Source organism: Eucyclogobius newberryi, unplaced genomic scaffold (assembly GCF_026437365.1).
Source record: "Eucyclogobius newberryi isolate DKJ021-1_F unplaced genomic scaffold, fEucNew1.0.hap1 SCAF_10, whole genome shotgun sequence".
Lineage (NCBI taxonomy): Eukaryota > Metazoa > Chordata > Actinopteri > Gobiiformes > Gobiidae > Eucyclogobius > Eucyclogobius newberryi.
Genome location: NW_027315724.1, coordinates 18,096,791 through 18,116,488, shown reverse-complemented (window position 1 = coordinate 18,116,488; position 19,698 = coordinate 18,096,791). Strand labels below are relative to the sequence as shown.

General features: G+C 40.5%; 1 protein-coding gene across 1 annotated transcript in view; it reads left to right on the top strand.

Annotated features, from left to right (window-relative positions):
• Positions 1–19,698, top strand: part of LOC140376046 (calsyntenin-2-like) — a gene marked incomplete at its 5' end in the record, with an annotated part of 269,481 nt that overhangs the window by 89,216 nt on the left and 160,567 nt on the right. Inside the window, one exon of the mRNA XM_072461966.1 lies at positions 18,595–18,803. Within this exon, the coding sequence (XP_072318067.1) occupies positions 18,595–18,803 (209 nt within the window). The remainder of the gene's footprint in view (positions 1–18,594; positions 18,804–19,698) is intronic.

Here is a 19,698-nt window from a genome sequence, read left to right as displayed (position 1 = left end):
TGTTGTCATCATAGAGGGCTTCTGACTAACTAATTTAAATCAATCACTCGCTGTTCACTTTTCTGCACTAGGTCTGTAAATTCAACTGTCAATTTTGTGTACATAGTAGGCCTATCTTTATTTTTATCCTATTGTAAATTTGTGTTGTTTTTCTTTCTTTTTGATTTTGTTTTAATTCATGTTAAACCTTCATGCTAAACATCTTGCAGAATAAGCCATACATGAAAACAACACATCTTTATTCAAACATTTCTGTGTGACATATTTGATAACCTAACTTTAAGCTAATTTTCCACTTAAAAACAAGGATAGATGTTTACAATTGTAAAAACTTTTTTGCGCTTTGTAAACCATGTCGTCGTGTTGTTCCCTCATCAAGAACACATCTGGAGCGATATTTAGCTTTGTCCACACGTTTCATCGATCCCGTTTGCAAGGTCCTCTCCGAGCCTCACAAAGCACTTGGTTTCAAACTTTCTAGAATTGTTAAACAACATCCATAAATCAAACTTTATTACATGTATTACATTCTTTATTACACCTGCATGCAAAATAAAACGTGTAATGAAGAGCTAGCTTGCCCCGTGTCTATCTGACTAAACTGTAATGTGCGTGTATATATTCAGTCAAAGTATTTACTAGAGGTTTATTTGTATCCTTTTTTAGTTAACATTGTTTTTTATTCATGTCTTATCATTCTACTTTTTTCATATTTTGCTTTTTATTTGTTGTTTCATGTTGCACCTTATCACCAAAGAAAGTTCATGAATCTTGTTTTTATTCCCTGACAATGGCAATAAACCTTTTTTCTGATTCTGATTCTGATATGCTAGCTTTTGTTTTATTATTTCCCCATGTTATTCCCCCTGTTTTACCAGTAGAGGGCGTGCTAACACCAAATCCTCATGAGTGAACGCCTGACTCATTAGTGAAAAAGTGATGTGCGCTTTTCAACGACGCGTAATATGTGACCGGCCGTGGAAAAAGCAGTTACATGTCATGTGTTTGTGTTTAAAGTTTACCATTCCCTTCACCGCTACGCTAAACACATCTCATTGTCTCGCCGCAAAATGCACTGGGTTGATCTCAAACGCACACGCTATGAACAAACTTGTCACTTTTAGAGTAAAGAAGTGGGCCAAACGCGCACCTTGTTAGCATACGGTGTCGTTCTGAATTATGGCGGAAAGGCAACCCGGCCCTCCGCGGGATAACGCCGCCGTGTCAATGCGCCGCTGTCTTCCCTTTGCCGACTTCTTTTGGCATGTCACCGTCAATTCAAACGTGAGTGAAACCTCATTCTGTCAAAACCTGTTAGCACGCGGCGTTGTTACTCAGCCGCCGAATCAAAACATCCATCTCGAGCTGCACATGTTGTTTACACCTGGCTAACGTGCTGTAATGGGGGAGAAGTGTATAGCAGCCCTTTTGTTTCAAGTATAAATATGTACCGCGTCGTCTGTGGGCGGCGGCTTTGGCTTTGGAGCTGACAACCGTTCCCGCGGATGCAACTGGGTATGAGGGTATCGCCCCGGGCAAAGGGACGTGACAAAGATCTGTTGTGTTTGGATGATTCAGGAGTCTCACAGTGGAGCGGTTTCCTCTTCCCCCTCCTCATCCCCCTCCTTGTCCTCCTCCACCTCGTCCTCCTCCTTCTCCTCCTCCTCCTCGTCATCTTCCTCCTCCACCTCGTCCTCCTCTTTCTCCTCCTCCTCCTCCTCGTCATCTTCCTTCTCCTCCTCGTCCTCCCCCTCATCCTCCTCCTCGTCCTCCTCCCCCTTATCCTCCGCCTCCTCTTCTCTTTTTCCACCTCGTCCTCCTCCTCGTTCTCCTCGTCCTCTTCCTTCTCGTCCTCGTCCTCCTTCTCCTCCTCCTTGTCATCCACCTCGTCCTCCCCCTCCTCTTGTCTTTTTCCTCCTCCTCATCCTCCTCTTCCTCCCCCACTTCCTTGTCCTCCTCCACCTCGTCCTCCTCCTTCTCCTCGTCATCTTCCTCTTCCACCTCGTCGTCCTCCTCCTCTCCCCTCTTGTCTTTTTCCCCCTCCTCCTCATCCTCCTCTTCCTCCTCCACCTCCTCCTCCTCCTCCGCGCTTCACAATAATACACTTGCAAAATGACACTTCTGTTAGTGTCGATGTGTGTTTTTGAAATGGATATGCTTTTGTCACAGTTGTCAATATGTATTTGCCAGTTTCGGTCACATAACCTTTTTTCCAATTTTGAGGACGTTTGAACTTTCAGAAGATGGACCATTTTACCCGTTGCTAGGGTTTGGGTCCTCACTTTGTTTTTTCTCAGTATTAACTCATCGTTCTCCGTCAGATGAACTGAAGAAGCTACTTGGATGAGTGTCAAGACCTCTTCAAACTTTTGCCCAGTTGAATGGATTTAATTTTCTTTTGCTTAACCTTTTTCATGTTCATTGCTCTCGATTTTCAATGAAAGACCAATAAAAAGCTTTCTGTATTGCTGCTTCGTACAGACAGACCTTTAATCAGTGCCATTTAACGCAAAAAGAGCCTCATTTCTTCCACCAATGACTGTAGACGATCATTGACGGTTAGAAATTACTGACTTTTATTACTTACCTAACCGAGCTGTGGCAAAGCTCCTAATTTTTCTTGACTTGGGGTCTGTTCACAGTTGCCAGTCCGAGCCCAATAGAGTCCAAATGTAGACTTGGTTTTCGGCTCATTCTAGTCCTGATTTAGAACCTCGAAAACCACGGCTAGCACTAACATTGGGCTGGATTCCAATATTTGAACCACAGAGATATTCCAGAGAAAAGTAAAACATTAGGATAGCTCAATTGTTGGTTCATTGACTGAAAGTTGATGCTTCGGTTCCTGTATTTAAACTGCCATCGTGTCACTGGGCAAGACACTTCACCTACTTCTCTGTGTGAACGCCGCTGTCTCATTATTTGCGGTTAGCTTGGTTGCAAGTTGATGTGGTTTAAATTTGAACTGTTCACAAACGAACAAGATTTTTGACCGATAAATGAAGGATTATGGTTAAATCCCGACTATTAACAATACTGGCTGTTTTGGTGTCCTTGGGCAAGACACTCAGTTGCCTGAATGAACGTCTGATTGGTTGGTTGGGTGGGATTTCAAGACGGAAAAGATCCTGACTATAATCAGGATCTAGAATAACTGAGCTACAGAACATAAAAAGGCCTTGATTCTTTTGTTCATACCAAAGCCAAAGCAAGCTACACGTGGGTATTGCTCAGATTTATTGCATGTATAATATTTATAATTTATACTAAGATCTGCTATTCTCTGTGGCCCCAGTCTGATCCATCAATTCAGTTTGATTGCTTTTCATTTTGTGCAGCTTTGGAATCTGGTTTCATCGCCGCGGCTCATTCTCAGAGTCAGAACTGCCCCTGGAGGCCTGCGCTGATACTGCCTCTGGGCCGCTGTCGTGCGGAAGGGGGATTTCCTGCATATTGATGAGTTTACTGGCTGTGCCGCGGCCCCATCGGTATTGTTTGGCTTGATCATTTCCATTCTAGTCTTACAGGGAAATTGATGATTCACGCTCGGGGCTAATCCTCGGCTAAGATTAATTGAGTGTTTTGTCTTTGTGTCGGAGGAGAAGGTGCGCGTGCTCGGACGCGTTCGATTGCGGCGCCGTTTCGTTGGCCGCGGTGAGATGAAGATGGTTATAAATGAGCAGCGGTGGAATGCTAATGCTAATGCGGACTTCACATGTGCCACGTGAAGTTTGCATCTGCGGAAGATTAATCTATTAACAACACACCTGCGATGATCAACTTCATTATTCAGCACGCGCAGCTACACGCGTGATCGCGGCTACGCTATTATGACACAGCAGTGCATGTCAGTAAAGCTAATTCTGCACAATGGATTATTCCACGTACGATCTGCGTGGAGGTGAGTTAAGATAATATTATTTCTCCTTCTCTCTTGATCTTACGTAATAATAAATACATGATTTTAAATTATAATGACACAGCTTAATCTTTTATGTAAAATGCCTTCAGAATAAAAGCAAATTCAAGCAATGCCCTCAGACTTTAAAATACATTCATCTGATTAAGTTTAATGTTTTCACAATTATGAGTAAAACCCCATGATAAACTCTACACAAGTTACCGTAAAGCTGCACCATGTAACTTTTCTGGCGGACGCTCCATCGCCTTCGTATTGTCGCTTTGCCAAGAACGTTCCGCAGTATGGTGTCATGCATCTATTTCCGTGGAAACAAGCAGACGATGCCATCAGGCCATGTTACAGGTCAAATCTGTGGAGAGGCGAGCCAGCTCACAGTATGAATGCACTCTTTTACTGTGGAACATTCCAGTCAAATCAGTAACATAGCTATGGAGAATAGAGTATAGAGTTCTCCCACCAGAAAAAAAAGTGACATAGGTCACCTTTAAGGGCCTGTACCCAATGTTTTCCATGTTATAAAGTATATATGTATATATATATTGTAAACACCACAGCGCTTTCTCTGCATCTAATTATAGTGTTTTCTTCTCCTTGAAACAGGAAGTGCGCCGTTAGCATGCTAATGTTTGTTAGCTTTACCTTGAAGGCAAAACTGTCTCTGGGCTCAGAAAGTGGTGAACATTTAAGATGCTCTGAATGTATTAAGTGAGTGAGCGATACATTTGGACTGTTGCCCAGTGGACTAGTTCTGCTTTTCATGTTCAAGTAAGTAATATTAGTAAGAACCGCTTTGAGTCACACTCTGGGTTAGCGGGCAAACGTCTCACAGCTCTGGCATGTGAGAACGCTGATTTTCAATCGCTGTTCTGGGGGAACTGTACTGTGTGAAAAAAACTATTATTCAATATAAGAAAGTGCCATTTTGGATGCGTATGTGCTTTTGAACTAAAAAAGCAACAAAAAAGGCCAGTTACAAAAATCCATGCACATGTGTTATTTAAACTTCTTTTTAGACAGTGTGCCGCGGATCAACAAATAAAGCACGCCGGCACGCTACAAAATAAAAAAATAAAACACAAAAAAATAACATTGCTACTAAATAAGCCAAAAATCATATTGGCATTCACACATCCATAAAGCTGGTTAGTTAGTTCCCATTTGATAGCTTTGCAAACACATAATCCAGCTCAAGATGCTACATTACAATAGAACGACGGCTTAAAACTCAACATGATCCTCCACAACGTTTGCAGCAGTGACTAAGCAGGCAGAGTGCAGCGTCTCCGCGGGCCGATCCGCTTTGACTTAACTGGATCGAACGCGTGATTGATCAGTTCTCTGGGACTCTTACAGTACACGCCAGCGGTTATTAGGCCAAGATAATAAAGCCGTGCCATTTAGTTTAATTGAAAGCACTGAGTGAGCGAGTGGTCCGTGCGGGGCAGAGACGGAGCGGCGTGAACGCAAGAGACTAACGATGCACAAAGTCGCGACGTTGAGTGTCTTTAATCAGTACATCTGTTTCGGAGACGCTAACAATGTAGCCGCTCTGAAGACGGATGTGGCTCCGGTCCAGATGTCTTCCATTGGTCCAGCTGCTGGCAATCGCTTTGAAAGGGTTCTTTTTCTTCAGCTCTCCTCAAGCGGATTGTGAAATGTCGTACTCTACGTAGTAAAGCGGCGCGCCAATTTCATGTTATAGCGTAGCAGCTGCGGTTTTAGAAACGCTCCGATCCAGTCGCCAAAACGCCACTGTTTTGGCAGCGGTTGTTGTGTTATCCGCGAGTCGGAGTGATGAAAAATAAGGACGGTCACCATTAATATTTCAAACAATTCTCGTCTCGTTCTTTAATTTGATTTTTTTAATTATTTTTTTTTATTATTAGAACAGAACAAAAGAAAAAAGAGCGAAAACACAACAAAAAAAGAGAAAATAAGAGAGTGGCATCTGAAAGAAAAAAAAAAAAAAAACGAAGAATTAGAAGAACTAGAGCATATTTGTTTCTGTATAATTGTCCCATTTTGACCATTGTTTTTTAAATGATTCTATTTTTCAGTTGAGCCCTGAGGTTATTTTTTTCCATTGTGCCTATATCTTAGTCCAGTCCTTAATCGTCGGAGCGGTTTGAATGGAATTGAACACATCTATCTTGCATTTATCTTATTTATAGCTCATAATAGCGAAAACATTTATTGAGTGTCATAAAGCAGACACTACATGTTCTTTTATTCCCATTTATTTTTCCATATCAGGATTTTGGACGCCCTTCAACTCCTTAACACTTTCACCAATTTCAACAAGTTATACCTCTTTACGATCGCTTTCACCGTCTTAAGGGTGCTATTGCTATTGACATTTGTACACCTTGTACTTTTCTTCAGTATTTGCAAAAGTAAATTAGCATTAGCATTAGCGTCTCTGTTGCTAGGTGACGGACGTACAGGGAGGAGGGGGTGCAGCCGGGTCACCGAGGCTCTCTCTCCTTTTCTACCTGCTCAGGTCTGCGTTCAGCACGATCTTGCAATTTTGTCAGGACAAACAACTATTTGAGTTGCAAACTACACAATCATCAACTGTGAATTACTGAGCGTTGTTAGTATACCGGAAAACGCAGCAGAAAACATGGACGGGTGGGAAGGGGGTCGTGCGGGAAGGTGAGAGCCATCATCGCCGCCAGCGCGGCTTTAATGTATAATTTGTTGTCAATTAAATCTGACTTTTTATCTCAAGTAGTACCACCAGTACTACTTACACACATGTAGTACTTTTACGCAAGAACGCAGACACTCGTAATGGCTTCAGCCATTGCACATTATCTAGTTCTTAGTGAGATGTTTCTGTTTGCGCAAAATGACATAATTGTGTTTCTCCAGCACTGTATTACAACGTCCATAAACAACAGCTAAAGAACTTCCAGTGGCCCTTTCAAAATATAACCCGCCGAAATAACCATGTTGCGAAAAGCTCAAACAATGATTGATGTACTAACTTTGTGATCTCTATTATTTATTTATTTTTCAGACTGAAAGAAAGAAAAGTGTAATTGTTTTTCCATTTCCCGTGTGTCAGTCCTCGTCAGTGCTGTTTATGTCATCCATTTGTTTTCATGATGGCCTAAATTCCTGCCGCCAACAGTATGTTCCATATGTATCCATGTTGTCCATGGCAAGGGTTTTGAGGTCCAAGTCATTAATGTATTTATATACTAGATATTAATCACCTTGGAAGATTTGATTTATGCCTTAATAAAGATTTCAAGGGTTATAATTATCGTTACTCTAACTAACTTTGCACACAAGACAAAACGTTTATACAAAGCAACAGAAGTAATTATCTCATAAGCACTGGATGTAATCATTTATTTGAAATAGTTTAGTGTTGTGGGCTATACTGTGGGACATTCCAGGCAAGGCAATATCATCTCTAGTGAGTCACCTTTAAGTATCATATCATATTTTGAAGTATAGCAATATTTGAACGCAGTTTTTTGACTACAGGATCCACCTCATGTCGTTTTATCATCAAATAAACTTCATTATAGTTAGAACTTTGAAGCCAAATCCGCACGTTGACTCGGGACAGACCGAGAGCTCAACTCGAATCAACCGCTCCGTTTTCAGCACGTGTTTTTTGAAGATTACGACCCGCTCGTGCAAACAACAGGCCGGTGACACCGCACTAATCCACTCTGTAACTGTCCGCCGGGTCGTGGGCAGCGCTGTGATCTCGTGTAAAGCCCTCGGGGGCCATTTAACCTCCCGCCATCAAGCGGTGGGAAATACACGGCAGCTCCGGGCACAGCTTGGCCTCACTCCAGCTTCACAAAAACACAAACGAGCCCCGGAGAGAGCGTTGTCAGTGGCGACCAGATGTGAGCCATGGGCAAAAAAAAATTAAATTAGAAAATAACATCTCGAATTTGCCATAAAACATTCACAAACGTGGCTGCTTTTCTGTTGCGTTGTGACGATTGTGTCGAGCGGTACGAGCGCCCGGAGTGTGGAACATATGTTTTCCCGCTCACCACTGGGGGGAGTGAAAGGCGGGGGGTAAATATCATTAATATGACGGAACAAGGCTGGCTCCGGGTGTTGCTGAGCACATCGATTTGTAGCGACAAAGTGCATTATGGACAAGAAAGTTTATCTTTGAAATAACTCACGCAGAAGACTCAAAGATGGACCAAATAAACCAAGACATAAGTGGAAAATAGCAAAGATTGTATTTTGTTTTCCTGGATTTATGTTTCTTTTTCTTTTTGTGGAAGTGATTTGTTACATTTAACCTGTAAAAAGAGATATTATTGTGTCTAATGTTCCTCGGACTAATGAGTAAAAATTTGAATTGAAGAGCAATTTGGCTTTAAATATGGCAATCAAACAAATTATGTTGTACCAGATCAATATACATTCTGTTATTATTTCAGTTATTTGTTATGATCCATTTGTGAACTTGACCTCGACTTGAAATAGATTGTGGGCACGGCTAGGAATTTTAAAATATCTTGGTTATCGACAACAACAGCAAGACCGATATCGGATATTGGTATCGGCTCAAAAGATCCACACCGGCCCATCCACAGTGCCATTAATCACATCGAGATCATCTTAAATCATGTCTACTCGTCAGTGATATGCACGAGCTAGGTGTCTATGTCAGTAAAAGTATGTCAAAATATATGTTTCTATCACGTAAAAAGTTAAAAACACTGTTCAGAGAGAGTTTAGAAGCAAGAAAGTTCTAGTTTTCTCATGTTTTCTGTACTTTGATTACATTTTTATGAATAAAACATTAAACATTTTTGACATTTAGATTTAATAAATGCACTATATTTGCTATAAAATGTGTTTTGGCATGTGCTTTAGAGTTTGTTTAGTCTGGATAACAATGATGAACATGTAATAAATGCAGGGAAAGAGCTAGGACAGAAATTTATCAAGATTATTTTAATTTAATGTTTTTATTTTTTTTGCATTTGAGAAACAATTTCTTAGCTTTGGTTCGGTTTTGATTCAATCTGGAAAATATTTAGTGAGAGAAAGTTTTGGCATATCCCATTTAAACCGAATTGGAATGAGTTTTACCACTAGGGGGCGATACTAGTTATTGTAATGGCAGCACTGGCCAGGCTCAGGGACGTTCTCATCATCTTCATTTCTCTGTTATTTCTATTACAAACTTTTACTGCTCTTGGCACGGTGTCGGTACAGCGCCCCCTAAATTAGCCCGGAGTCGTTTCACACTTAAATTGTGGATTCAAGGTTCACTTTAATTATCATTACCAGAACATTAACTCCGAACAGCGGCGGTCAAATGACTTTCTTTATGTTCAACTTGTTAAAAGATGTCACAGCTGGTCAAGAGATAAAGCATTCACTGCATTTGGATTTAAATCTATTTCATTCAGTGTTGACCCTGCACAAAAGTACAAAAACATCACTCATCAAAAGTATCAAGAGTACATTTAAAGATATATATTTTTACGGATTTTGAGCAGATCATTATGTGTAAAAAGTTTTTATTCCAAGAGTAAATTTGATCAAACAAGTCCACAAATCAATGACGGTCGCATTAGCAGTGAAGTAAGGAAATAAAGTAGTAGTATCAGTAGTAGTAGTAGTAGTAGTAGTAGGCAAGGCAAGGCAAGGCAAGTTTATTTGTAGAGCACATTTCATAAACAAGGCAATTCAAAGTGCTTCACAGCAGGAAAAATGCATTCAAATCACAAAGAAATGACAGAAACAGAAATACAATAAAATTAACTAAATAAAAAATTATCAATCCAACTGATTTTCTAAACTAATAAAATCACAAACAAAAGAGAAGAGTGCAAAGACAAAATCCTTTCAGTCATATGCGCAGCTAAACAAAACTGTTTTTAGTTTAGATTTGAACATTGTCAGAGTAGAAGCCTGTCTCACATCTTCAGGAAGACTGTTCCAGATTTTAGCTGCATAAAACTGAAACGCAGATTCCCCATGTTTAGTCCTGACTCTGGGCACCAGCAGGAGGCCGGTCCATGTTTAGTCCTGACTCTGGCACCAGCAGGAGGCCGGTCCCTGAGGTCCTCAGAGTCCGAGATGGTTCATATGGCACTAACATATCCAAGATGTACTTTGGTGCTAGGCCATGGAGAGACTTGTACACAAGCAGAGCTGCTTTAAAGTCTATTCTCTGAGCCACAGGGAGCCAGTGCAGAGACCTGAGAACAGGACTAATGTGATCATACTTCCTGGTTCTAGTCAGGACCCGAGCAGCAGCGTTCTGGATGTACTGCAGCTGTTTTACAGCTCGTTTGGAGAGGCCAGTGAGCAGGCCGTTACAGTAGTCTAATCTACTGGAGACAAACGCATGGATAAGTCTCTCTAAATCTGGTTTTGACACTATATTTTTGATTTTGGCAACGTTTTTTAGATGGTAAAAAGCTGCTGATGTTATTGATTTGACGTGGCTAGTCCATTATTACCCCCAGATTTCTAATTTGGTTTGTAGGTTTTAGAGCGAGACTCTGGAGGTGACCGCTAACACTTTCTCTTTGTTTCTGTGGGCCAAAAACGATTATTTCAGTCTTGTCTGAGTTCAGCTGGAGAAAGTTGTTTTGCATCCACACACTGATCTGTTGGATGCAGTGACAGAGTGAATCTACTGGTCCATAGTCACCTGCCGATAGTGAAACATAGATCTGAGTGTCGTCTGCATAATTGTGATAGGACAAATTTTCACTGCGTATCAACTGACCTAACGGCAGCATGTAGAGGTTGAACAGAAGGGGACCCAGGACTGACCCTTGGGGCACTCCACAGGTCAGGGTCATGTGGTCCGAGACACAGCTACCAATTTCAACAAAGTACTTCCTGTCTTCCAGATAGGACCTTAACCAGTTTAGGGCAGTGCCAGTGATGCCCACCCAGTCCTCTAGTCTCTGTAAGAGGATCCCATGATCGACAGTGTCAAAAGCAGCACTCAGATCTAACAGAATTAAGACTGAGGCTTTGCCCGTGTCAGTGTTCAGGCGGATGTCATTTGTCACCTTGACAAGAGCAGTCTCAGTGCTGTGATGAGGTCTAAAACCTGACTGAAAAACATCAAATGAGTTGTTTATTTAGAGGAAATCTGTGAGCTGTTGGTAAACAACCTTTTCAAGGACTTTGCCCAAAAATGGCAGATTAGAGATGGGCCGGTAATGACTCAGTACTGCGGCATCAAGACTGCTCTTCTTTAGGAGAGGCTTTATGACCGCAGTTTTCAAAGACATTGGGAATGTTCCAGATTGAAGCGACATGTTAACTATGTGAGTGAATGGTGCTAAAAAACTGTTCAGCACAGACTTTAGAAATCTGGTGGGTAACACATCAAGGCAGCATGTAGATGAACTCAGACTGGTGATGATCTCATGGACAGTTTTGTCAGTTACTGGTGCAAAGTGAGTTAGCTCTAAGTGTCTTGGTGGTTTTAGGGTCATTTTTTGCATTGTGGGATTTATAGCATTTTTAATGCCCTGAACTTTGTCATTAAAGAATAATGCAAACTCATTACACTTGGATATGGAAATGAGTTCTAACGGCAGCTGAGCTGGAGGGTTTGTTAATCTGTTTACTGTGGCAAACAGGACACGCGAGTTGTTACTGCAGCTTCCAATTATTTCAGAAAAATATCTTTCCCTAGTTCTACATAAGATTAGGTTGTACATGTTCAGCTTTTCTTTGTAAATCTCTTTTTGAACCTGGAGCTTTGACTTGCGCCATTTCCGTTCGGCCCTGCGGCACTCCCTTTTCTGTGCCCTGACCCAATCATCATTTCTCCACGGCGCCTTCTGCTTATTTTTAACCATTTTAGCCTTCATAGGGGGGATGGTGTCCAGAACATTCAAAACACTAGATGTAACAGAGTTCAACAAATCATTTACATTAGAACATGAGACATTTTCAAAGTTTATCATTTCCATAAACAGTGCACCTGTGCCATCACTTATGTGTCTCCTCTGAACAACTGCAGGACCAACCGGAGGTTTGGGAGAAACAGACAGGTCAAAGAAGACACAGAAATGATCAGACAGAGCAACATCGATCACATTAACATTTGAAATATTTACCCCCTTTGTAATTATGAGATCTAGAGTGTGTCCTTTGCTGTGGGTGGGGCCTCTCACATGCTGAGTAAGACTGAAGGTTTCAAGGACAGCATCAAGCTCTTTAGCGTTTCTGTCACAGATATTATCAACATGCACATTGAAATCACCTGTAATGACCAAACCATCAAAGTCTGTGCATATGACTGAAAGCATCTCAGTAAAATCATCAATAAAACTTTGGCAGTGCTGGGGAGGCTTGTATAAAACAATGAAGAGAATGGATGGAGACCGTTTTAGCTCCATTTTAAAGGATACATACTCAAATGATGAAAACACCCCAAAAGACAACCTGCGGGTAATTATTTCATCTATAAAGACAGCACAGACTCCACCCCCTTTTTTGTTTTCTCGTGTTTCAGATTCAAACTTAAAGTTGGGTGGAGCAGATTCTATCAGAACTACATTTCCTGTGTTTTTGTCAAGCCATGTTTCAGTTAAAAACATAAAATCAAGATTATTAGAAGAAATAAAATTATTAATTAAGAGAGATTTGTTACATAAGGATCTGACATTTAGCACAGCAAGTTTCAGACTAGTTTCAGTGAGACTGGGCTTTATCTTTTCACAGGGAATATGAATCACATTTCTCAGATTGGGCCTGACTCGCATTTTCTTTTTCCATCTGTGTGATGATGTGGCTACAGAAATAGCACTAGGGGGGGCTCTTTTTACATAGGGCCCCGGGTTGGTTTGATTTAGTAGTAGTAGTAGTAGTAGTAGTAGTACCTGTGGAAAGTGTGATCTCATCCAACTGGCACTGCAGTAATAGTAGAAGTACCGGTAATAGTAGATGTAATAGTAGAAGCACTAGTAGATGTAATAGTAGAAGTAATAGTATATGTAATAGTATGTGTAATAGTAGAAGTAATAGTAGAAGTAATAGTAAATGTAATAGTAGAAGTAATAGTAGATATAATAGTAGAAGTAATAGTAGAAGTAATAGTAAAAGTACTAGTAGATGTAATAGTAGAAGTAATAGTAATGTAATAGTACAAGTAATAGTAGATATAATAGTAGAAGTAACAGTAGAAGTAATAGTAAATGTAATAGTAGAAGTAATATTAGAAGTAATAGTAGAAGTACTAGTAGAAGTAATATTAGATGTAATAGTAGAAGTAATAGTAAAGGTACTAGTAGATGTAATAGTAGAAGTAATAGTAGAAATAATAGTAAAAGTACCAGTAGATGTAAGAGTAGAAGTAATAGTAAAAGTACTAGTAGATGTAATAGTAGAAGTAATAGTAGAAATAATAGTAGAAGTAATAGTAGAAGTAATAGTGGAAGTAATATTAGATGTAATAGTAGAAGTAATAGTAGAAGTAAAAGTACTAGTAGATGTAAGAGTAGAAGTAATAGTAGCAGAAACAGTGTTAAGCAGTTGTAGTTGTTCAAAAGTATCAAACACCAGATACTAATCATATTAAAACTATGATTGAAACTAATTACTAATACTACTCAAGTATTAATACTTAAAATCACATTAAAATGACAAAATGTGACCTTTCCTTCATTATTTTAATAATTTGCACCTTTATTAGAGCTAGTACAAGACCACATGGTAACAAAAATAAAGTATTATTATTTTGAAAATCAGTCTATTGTCAAACTTGATGTTGTTGTTGTTTGTTATAATTGGTTTAGCTACCACCGGGTTTGAGGCCAACCAGTTGCCGAATGTCTCTCCCCTCTTTCTCTCTCTCTCTTCCCATTGCATGCTACAACTGCCCTGTCATATAGTCTTCTGACTGGAAAAAAATATATAAAAAACACAAGAGATTTTCATACGAAGAATAAGACCTGTAGTTTGTGTTATTGTGATCGAGATACCACAGCTGTCATTGTTGTGGTCCAAAAACATCATTCTGCAATGTATTCTTTATCTGCAGCAATGTTTTCATCTCACTGCTAAAGTAATATCTGTATGTATATGTGTATTCATTTGATAGGGACAAATACAATCTGATGCATATTTTATAGCCTCGACTGTGAAAATCTAATCACATAAAGTTTGTCAAAAGGAACCGAAAACATTAATATCCCGTCAAATCCGATGTATTTCCTGTAGAATAAAGCCTGACAAACCAACACCCGCCAAACTCGTGGAGCACTAAGATAACACTCTGAATCCTTCTCTTTTCCTCTGCCCACTGTCTGTCCCCCGTCGCCCACTCGGTGCGGCGCATTTAGTGCTTATTTTAATGTGGCATTTTCACAGTCACTGCCGTCGCCACCAGGGAATCCCATAAACAACACACTCATCTGCTCCCCTTCGTGTCGTAAAGCTAAAGTATTACAATCGCTTGCCAATCGGGGCAGCAGAACTATCCTCGGGTCCATCACCATCCATCTCCTGTTGTCACTTTATGAAGCTAACAACGGATCGAGTGCCTTCTGGTTCCAGCTCAGTATTGATGAAGACATTTGAACCTGATGGATGCACTGTTTTCTTGCTTCAATATGCGTGCATTAACATGAAAAACTGCGGGGACCGTTTAAGCAATGATTCATGATTGTAGTGTATTGTAGTAGTCTGTAGTAGTGTGTAGTAGTGGCTGAAGACAATTGTCGTTTTGGAGGCGCACTGGCATACTGGAGTGGGTTGTATTTTGTTTCATTTTGCCATAGAAAATGTTAATTTGGTGTCAAAATGGGATGGAAAAGGGCAATATACTGTATAGTTCTTTCACGTTGACAAAGGTTAACATTTCAACTCCCATCTAGAAGTTATTTTCAATCTGAACAACTAATCTATCACAGGGCGGTAAAAAGTATAAAGTCTAGTCTTTCTCAGGCCTCAGAATTCTGGATGGATCAAGATCAGTATCCGGATGACTATTGAAATCCTCTCAACTCTGGATCAACATACTTCTCTACCCTGTTATTTATCTGTACAGTTGATAGTCCTATTCAAGGCGCATTTACTATTATTTGAATATTCCTTTGTCTTTTTTCGTGTCTATTGGACTGATCATAATGTCATTTTTTACGCACCACGTGGATCACAGAAAGTTGGGTTTAGTCATCGTTTGATTAAAATTTCCATGTGGTATATGTACAAGTGTACAAGCACTCTGATGGATATAGACACCGCAAACCAGGAATACCCCACAAGAGAGTCTCTAAACCAGGTCTAACCCAGGTCCAACCCAGGACTAAACCAGGTCTAGCTCAGGTATAAACCAGGACTAATTCAGGTCTAACTCAGGACTAAACCAGGTCTAACCCAAGACTAAACAGGACTAAACCAGGTCTAACTCAGGAATATACCAGGACTAAACCAGGTGTAACGCAGGACTAATCGAGGACTAAACCAGGACCTGGTTCAACCCTCGTTTAGACCTTTAATAGTCCTGCCGTAGAACCGATCCGGTGGTATTTGGAAATCTGTAGGTTTGTAGGCGGTACTTGGTGCGACACATTTGAGTTCCACTGGTCTATTTCACAATTGGATCCTTCTCTCATTACATATTATCGACTTCCATGACTAAGATTGCAACCTTTTTCCACTCCAATTTCCAGGACAAAACGCGGCTTACAGCCTCACACCGCAGGTGCCGGAATGCAGAGATAATTGTGTTTCTCTTGACCTTCCTGTGTTCATAACGTTTGGCCAGTCGTGCCATTTAAGGACTGCCCCCGGATAGAAATGTGATTTGCGGTAACCAAACCAAATCAGCATCACAGATCACCACCCGCCGTGCGTCTGACCCCTTTAACATAACCATCATCTGAGGAATCGCGGTAATGAGGGAAGCGACTTTGTACTTGCTCACATAATGTCCATGTCCAACCCAAGACCAAACTGTTTTAGAGCCTATGTGGACATAAAAGACAAGTCGATTCATTAAAATGCATATTCCTGGAGCAGTCACGTATGTCATTTAAAAGCATCACAGCATAATAACCAACAACGCACCGTACAGTAATGAGTTTGCGTTATCTAGCGGAGGCGGGTCAAGTCGAGTCGCCGCAAATATGGACGACGCTACACCTTCCTCGCTTTCGGAATCAGTGACCACAAAGTGCGAATGCCGTCTAAATACCTGTGAGGAAAGGCCAGTCTATTTTTCCAGTCCGGTTTCCTTCCGGCAGCTTTGAACCGTCGTTTGGTTAATAGGCGTTTGTGTAATCCCTCCAAATTGCAGTGTCTCAAATGAAAGTTTGTGATATGATACTCAACCGAGAATGATCTTCAGGGTGATGTGAAAATTCTGACAGTCTAATCTCTTTCCCTGTTCAATATTATATTATTTTAGGTGGCTAAGACGGTATAAATTGGCCGTCCTATAACAGTAATGTCAGATCGTGACCGCGTTCTTGGGCAAGACGTTTCACTCACTTTGTCTGCGAATGTGTTATTGCGTTTGCTCGTAGTGCTCTGCGATCGCACTGGCTTTAGTCCGACCTAAGAACGTAGAAATTGCTGTTACACACTAGGGATGTCAAGGTTATTAGGTTAACTGGTAATTGTGATTATTCGGGTCACAGTATAGGCGTAGGAACTGATCATTTTAGAAGCAAAATGTCGTCTTTTTAAACCAATTTAAAGTAGAAAAAAATGTGAGTAATATTTTTTTTGTATTTCAGAAAGTTTCATTTCCTGAAGCTGGTCACAAACCTGAGGAATAGTAAAGTATTAGACAATGGAAATGAAAAGAAAAGTCAAGATTTTTCCCTGTTGTTTGATCACATTCATCAGTAATTGTGAATAATTGTTAAATTGTGGTGTTTTTTTCTCACAATAAACACTAAAATGTGATATTGTGAGAACCCTAGTTCACACTTTGGCTCTTACATTAAGCCCATCTTCGTCCTGATGATGACTTGGTTTAGTCCTGGTCTAGTCCGTGTTTTGTCCTGATCTAGTCCAGGTTTAGTTTTCTGTTCAGTCCTGGTTTAGTCCAAAATGTTGACGTGGTGAAAGCCTGAAGTCGTCTAAGGTTGTGATAGACCAATGCAATATGATCCAGAATCCAAAGAACGACTATTATCGTTTGTCCTGAGCAGTTTTTAAACGTAATTAAAGGTTGAATGGACGATTTTTTGGCCCAAATCTGAGTCTCATTTCCTCGTGGCGTGGACTGCCGATTAGTCCTGCCACATATCAATCATAGAACGCACCTACCGCTCACCTGCAGCCTCGTTCTGGCTCGTCCCATGAGAGCAGCACGTTTCCCTGTGTCTAAACGCATGGATCTATCATAATATAGTTCCCTCAGAGTACAGGACAAAATTAAGACAGAGAAAGACAGTTCGAGCTGGCTCAGAAGAGACGGAAATCTACGGAGATGAGAGATGCGATGCGATCCGTCGCGCTATTTTAGGTGGCTAAGACGGTATAAATTGGCCGTCCTATAACAGTAATGTCAGATCGTGACCGCGTTCTTGGGCAAGACGTTTCACTCACTTTGTCTGCGAATGTGTTATTGCGTTTGCTCGTAGTGCTCTGCGATCGCACTGGCTTTAGTCCGACCTAAGAACGTAGAAATTGCTGTTACACACTAGGGATGTCAAGGTTATTAGGTTAACTGGTAATTGTGATTATTCGGGTCACAGTATAGGCGTAGGAACTGATCATTTTAGAAGCAAAATGTCGTCTTTTTAAACCAATTTAAAGTAGAAAAAAATGTGAGTAATATTTTTTTTGTATTTCAGAAAGTTTCATTTCCTGAAGCTGGTCACAAACCTGAGGAATAGTAAAGTATTAGACAATGGAAATGAAAAGAAAAGTCAAGATTTTTCCCTGTTGTTTGATCACATTCATCAGTAATTGTGAATAATTGTTAAATTGTGGTGTTTTTTTCTCACAATAAACACTAAAATGTGATATTGTGAGAACCCTAGTTCACACTTTGGCTCTTACATTAAGCCCATCTTCGTCCTGATGATGACTTGGTTTAGTCCTGGTCTAGTCCGTGTTTTGTCCTGATCTAGTCCAGGTTTAGTTTTCTGTTCAGTCCTGGTTTAGTCCAAAATGTTGACGTGGTGAAAGCCTGAAGTCGTCTAAGGTTGTGATAGACCAATGCAATATGATCCAGAATCCAAAGAACGACTATTATCGTTTGTCCTGAGCAGTTTTTAAACGTAATTAAAGGTTGAATGGACGATTTTTTGGCCCAAATCTGAGTCTCATTTCCTCGTGGCGTGGACTGCCGATTAGTCCTGCCACATATCAATCATAGAACGCACCTACCGCTCACCTGCAGCCTCGTTCTGGCTCGTCCCATGAGAGCAGCACGTTTCCCTGTGTCTAAACGCATGGATCTATCATAATATAGTTCCCTCAGAGTACAGGACAAAATTAAGACAGAGAAAGACAGTTCGAGCTGGCTCAGAAGAGACGGAAATCTACGGAGATGAGAGATGCGATGCGATCCGTCGCGCTAATAAACAAACGTACGTCTAGCCGCGAGGCTTTTCTCTGCTTCCGGACGGGGGGAGTGCGCATGCGCACTTCAGCTTGAGTTTTAAAATCGGCGAAAAATCTTCCATTACGCCTTTAAGTTAAAGTCCGGCTCTGTCTCCCTCTTGTGTTCACAGAGCAGTGGTGCACATCCAGGTGAACGACCTGAATGAGTTTGCGCCTGTGTTCCGGGAGCCTCAGTATCACGCTGCGGTGACGGAGGGGAAGATCTACGACAGCATCCTTCAGGTGGAGGCCACGGACCAGGACTGTTCTCCTCAGTACAGCCAGATCTGCAACTACCAGATCAGCACCAGCAGCACGCCCTTCGCCATCGACCGCAACGGTGAGTTCACCCACCACCTATGGACTTACAAAGAAACAATATCGCACTTATAATATAAATCAAGGTTTTTTACAAGGTTTTTAATGGTTGTTCAGTTCAATCGAAGGATCGAGATTACATCATGTCAGATCGTCGATGAGCTGGTTGGCTTTGAACCAAGAGGTTGACTGGCACTAAAAGCGTGGTTTTAAGACAAATTCATACAGACATTTATTTAAATTTTTGAGTTACCCTAAATGGCACAGATTAAATCTGATATATGATATATATGATAAACTATACAGACTTAAGTCTGTATAGATTATGTTCATGGAATCTTTACTAAAAGCCATTTTAATTTTGTTTTTGAACAGAATAAATAAAATTGAATTAAAAAAATCGAGATTGATCAATATGAGAGGGAAAAAATGGATTTGCTTTTCATATTGCCCAGCCCTCGTTTGTAATATGTACATAAATAAGATAGTGGTTTGCAGTTTCACCGCCAACTGTAAACTTAAAGGTTAAATATGTGACTTTTTTTGCTTTTTCTTGGTTTGCTTAGAACAGGGGTGTCCAAACTTTTTGCAAAGAGGGCCAGATTTGGCGAGGTGAAAGTGTGTGAGGGCCGACCATTCAGCCTGACATTCCTCACATGGAACACAAATAAATTTAAACAAATTTTACCAAGTCACTCATTTCATATTTGCCTTTTTTATTTATATTTTAAGAAGCTTAAACATTCTTAGGTTCATTTGAAACATGACATATTATTGGAACTTTTAAATTCAAAAACAGAAATAGCTTATCTTATTCAGATGTGCAAACATTGACCACAAGTCTCAGTGTATATATATTTATAATTGTAGTTTTGACACAAAACAAAATGTATTCACTGAGATTTTAGAATGTAGTC